Source organism: Leiobunum rupestre, chromosome 1 (assembly GCF_980474605.1).
Source record: "Leiobunum rupestre chromosome 1, qqLeiRupe1.1.hap1, whole genome shotgun sequence".
NCBI classification, from domain to species: domain Eukaryota; kingdom Metazoa; phylum Arthropoda; class Arachnida; order Opiliones; family Sclerosomatidae; genus Leiobunum; species Leiobunum rupestre.
The window spans coordinates 75,170,356-75,175,288 of NC_143384.1; the positions used below are offsets into that span (position 1 = coordinate 75,170,356).

A 4,933-nucleotide genomic window follows, 5' to 3' on the forward strand; every position below is an offset into this window, starting at 1 on the left:
ATATACTTCTCAAGTATTTAAAGTATCTAATTAAAACCGATACCCTTTAACGGTAATGAAACCTAAGTTTACGATATTCATTCAAGCTTTGATATTCAACTCTTCTGGAGATAGTGGTAAAAACCATGACTAAAAAACCCAATACAAACGGGTGTTATCTCCAATGTCTCAATCATTCGCTACATTCAAAAGTAATTACGGTTTCTTTTTGGAAATTCTTCAAATGAGTTAAGGATTTTGTGGTTAATAAACAGCCCTTATGAACTACAATAAATATATCTTATGGACGTTTCTTCTTTTTTACGTACAGATTTTATGGATCGACATAAGGTTTCAGCAGCTGATTTTGGTTTAAGAACAACTTTTCCAGAGATAATATCGAAGTAGGACGATCACTCTTACATTGACACTTATAATATCAAAGCGACCGTGAATAACCAGATATACCATGATATGAGTTGGTCATCTTAGCTGGCTCTTTCTCAACTTAGGAATTGAAGAGGGTATCAAAAGATCGCCAAACACTTCAAGCTCAAGGTTTATTGGAATTCACAGACTATGTTTACATTTGATCTAAAATCCCTCAACAGTATTTAGCCGAGCCCGATAACTTATTTTCGCTTACTTCTCAATTACCTTAAAATCATTTAATTATGATTAGAAGATCATTTTAGCTTTTCTGAAAAACCATCCGCCTTGTTGTATCCAATATAGCCTATGTAAACCACCAAGAATGTAGATACCGTTGGACGTTTTCCAAAAGAGTTTTTTACACATAAAATGGAATATTTTATCAGTTTCCAAAAAGCCTCTTTTTAGAAAAAATAATATAATTTGAGTTGTTATTACAGTAATGTGATGAAAAAATAAATGATTTTTACTTTAATATATAAGATTGTGCATAAATACATTAGGAGGATTGTGTACTCAAATGTCGTTGACATACTAGCTATTATTATTTCAAGTTATTTGTTTTGTATAAATGAAAATAAATATATCGTGTTGAAATAGTGGTTTTTTTTGTCAACCTTTATTATCCAAGGAAATGAATTATCGGCGTTGGTTTTTTTGTATTTGCGCTAAATCGTAATGTTTGTTGATTAGATTACCTCGAGTGCCTCTACAGTTTCGCGTATGTGTAGTCTCGCCGCAGAAACACACGGCTTCCAATAACGCTTTCGTATCGAAACAAGAAATCGGGAAAACCTATGTTGTTTTTGCGTCTTCTAACTAAGCATTGTGTGTAGTTAATGCTTGCGATGGAATTGCACTCGTCTTTAATTAATATAAAAACAGGCGCTTTCAAAGTAATTTATCGTTGGAGCTCATCAGTACGCGTTCTCAACTACCACGGAATGGGCAGAAATTTCGAACTGACGGTGGCCAGCCCAATTGGTTTAACACGTGACAAAGCGAAGGGAATGGTATTCCTTTTGGGCTGGACCGGATGTGTGGATAAAGCATTGGCCAAATACAGTACCATCTACCAGAACATGGGCTTCACCGTCATAAGGTTCAGTCCATCATTTAGGGCCGTCTTCAGTCCTCTATCTTTGAATGCTTGCCGGAAACACGCCCGGAAAATGGTGGATTTAATGCGCCTAGAAGATGGTGCAGATAAACCGGTTTTCATCCACTCGTTCTCAAATGGTGGCAGTTCTTTAATGCGTTTGCTTTTGGACGAGTTTACCGACGCGTCAAAGGGGAAGGTCACTCTGAACGGTTGCATTCTGGACAGCGCTCCAACTCCAATTACTTTTATTTCGGCTTATAAGGTTGTGGTCAGCATATTTCCTCAATTTACGGGGTCGAAAGTATGGGCACCGATGGTGGCTCTTGGCTTCTACCCGTACATGTATTTTTGTTACTACTTGAATCGTTGCGTTGACTGGTTTACCGGTGAGCCAAACACGGAGTACTGGAGGTTGTTTCTCTGGAAGAATCTGTCTCGGCAGTTAGAGTGCCGCTGTCCGCACATGTGTCTTTACTCCAAAGCGGACCAGATTGCCAAACCAGAGTATGTAAACAAGTTCGTGGAAGAACGAGTCAAGAGAGGGATCGGTGTTAAAGTACACGTGTTTGAGGACAGTGGTCACGTGAGTCACTTGAGGAAGTATCCCGCAGAGTACGAGACCGCGGTGCGAGATTTTGTACAAGATTGTTTAAAATAATGCTTGTTATTGAACAATATAACAATTATAAGAGTGTCGAAAGGTCGGTTATTGAGTAAAATTTGACACCTAAGTTTTTGATTGATCTCCTTACGTTTTGCTTATCTGTTACTAATTTTTAAATCTTTAAAAAAATGTTCGTTACTATTAATTAACATAACACTAATTTTTAATGTATCATATTTTACTGTATCATAAAGAAATATTTACTTATATGTACTGAAATATACTAGAGTGTTTTAATTGTAATAGTAAATGTTTCAATTTTTCGGAATCGCAGTGAACAGCTCCAAGGAAAACATCGCCTTTAAAAAAGAACAATTTTTTTTCGTACCCTTGATTTCGAAATTGATTACTAATTGATAAACTAAATTTTGTTTAAGTTATCTAATACGTCCGATTTACTTTTAATATTATTTAATATAAGGACATTTTATATGTAGCGACTTGGAATGTTTCTATCGCCACCGTGAGCAAACTCATACAAAAATAGCTGCCAAGCGATACATACAGTTTGTAACCTGACAGAATCGGGGTCAAAATCAGCTATACAACAGCACCGTCACACGGTAATTGCAGAAAAATATAAAGCTCCAGAATGTTTTCAGTAGTTAAGTAGCTACATGTATGATACAGACAACTTACAGCTTATTTCAATGTAATTGCGCTGCAATTAAAAATAGAACCAGTCCATTAACAGGTTCCCGCATCCCCACTCCAACTCTCCTACAGACAGAGGTGGGCAAAATTGTGAGCTAATTCCGAAATGGACGCTCAGACGTTTTTAATATGAGGAATTGAGTGAGCGAATGCTCAATAAAGATGACGCTATTTACTCTTTCTTCAAATGAGCCAGCTCAGGCCGAGCGCCAAAAAGTTATCTCAGTCACTGATCGTTCACGGCGCGTTGAGCGAGATCGGCTGATTGACGCGCTAGCATGCTCACTTTTGAGAGCCGCGTCCTCTAGCGGCCAAATAACTCGTACACAAGAAAACGCTGCCGCAGAGCCGTGAAAGATCAACCCGAGCGATTGAATTAATTTTTTAAGGCTGACGGATCTCATTCTCGGTGAGCGACCGGATGGTCTGTTCGACAACAACCACTCACTCTTATTTAAATTATTTAAAAAAATTTTAATTTTAAATTATTTAAATAAATTTCAATTTTAAATTATTTAAATAAATTTTAATTTTAAATTATTTAAATGAATTTTAATTTTAAATTATTTAAATAAATTTTTATTTTAAATTATTTAAATAAATTTTTATTTTAAATTATTTAAATAAATTTTTATTTTAAATTATTTAAATAAATTTTTTATTTAAATTATTTAAATAAATTTTTTTTAAATTATTTAAATAAATTTTTATTTTAAATTATTTAAAAAAAATTTATTTTAAATTATTTAAATAAATTTTTATTTTATATTATTTAAAATTTTTTTTTAAATTATTTAAATAAATTTTAATTTTAAAATATTTTAAAAAATTATAAATTTTAATTTTAAATTATTTAAATAAATTTTAATTTTAAATTATTTAAATAAATTTTAATTTTAAATTATTTAAATAAATTTTAATTTTTAATTATTTTAATAAATTTTTATTTTAAATTATTTAAATAAATTTTTATTTTAAATTATTTAAATACATTTTTATTTTAAATTATTTAAATAAATTTTTATTTTAAATTATTTAAACAAATTTTTTATTTAAATTATTTAAATAAATTTTTATTTTAAATTATTTAAATAAATTTTTATTTTAAATTATTTAAAAAAATTTATTTTAAATTATTTAAAAAAATATTATTTTAAATTATTTAAATAAATTTTTATTTTAAATTATTTAAAAAAAAATTTATTTTAAATTATTTAAAAAAAAATTATTTTAAATTATTTAAATAAATTTTAATTTTAAATTATTTAAATAAAGAATTTAAAAGTAATTTCATCTACCCTTTAGCTCGGAAGATTTGAAGCCTTAAAACTACCGTTCAAGCTATATTATTAAAAATGATTTTTATTAATATTTAAATCTACAAAATACTTAAATATAAGCAAGAAACAATGATTAGTACGTCATAGTCAGTCATATTTGATGTAAAAAACTAACCGTTAAAAAAGTAATCGTTAAAACGGAATAGTAATAAAATAAAACAAATCTGGAAAAATAAATTGTTCTACTATTTTTTATTCATTAAAGTTGAGACAAAAATTTCCAAAGCAAAGCAAATATGGATCATATTCCTTTGTAGAAGTTAATGGAACAGTTTATCCGAAGGGAAGAACTAGAATAAAATCAATAAAAAATTAGATTTAAATTTACATCTTCAAATTCTATATCCGATAATTAAGAGCACAGTCTGTCACAACAAAATAAATTTAATCCGTATATAAGCAAAATAACGTGATATTAATAGGGATAATTACGTTTAAGTTATTAATTTATACAAAATTCAATTAAAAATCACCTATTGCCTTAATTTACAATGCAAAAACTGGATATTGTAATTTTGGATTCATCTATCAGATTCACTTCGTTTTCACATTTCTCCGATGGTTTGTCATGACTCGTCAGTAATCCTAACTACGGTGGTCTCAAAGACATTGGACGTTGTCAATTCTTAGCTTCGTAGACCACGTTTGGATAATCGCTGCTTAGATTATTGGTGTTTACATTTTTGTTTTTCACGCACTATTAAAAAAAACTAAATTTTTCGTTAATTAAAAAAGAAAATAAAAATTCATTTTACATTTTTA

At 29.7% G+C, this 4,933-nt stretch overlaps 1 protein-coding gene across 1 annotated transcript; it reads left to right on the forward strand.

The window, feature by feature from the left end:
* Nucleotides 1-1,059: 1,059 nt before the first annotated feature.
* On the forward strand, nucleotides 1,060-2,621 carry LOC149966613 (transmembrane protein 53-like). Its single transcript, XM_090171773.1, has one exon. The coding sequence runs from the start codon at nucleotides 1,251-1,253 to the stop codon at nucleotides 2,169-2,171; it is 921 nt and encodes a 306-aa protein (XP_090027899.1). The 5' UTR covers nucleotides 1,060-1,250; the 3' UTR covers nucleotides 2,172-2,621.
* Nucleotides 2,622-4,933: the final 2,312 nt, after the last annotated feature.

Bases quoted from the DNA above. Each gene is read 5' to 3' on its own strand.
- LOC149966613 (XM_090171773.1), top strand. From the start codon at position 1,251: ATGCTTGCGATGGAATTGCACTCGTCTTTAATTAATATAAAAACAGGC.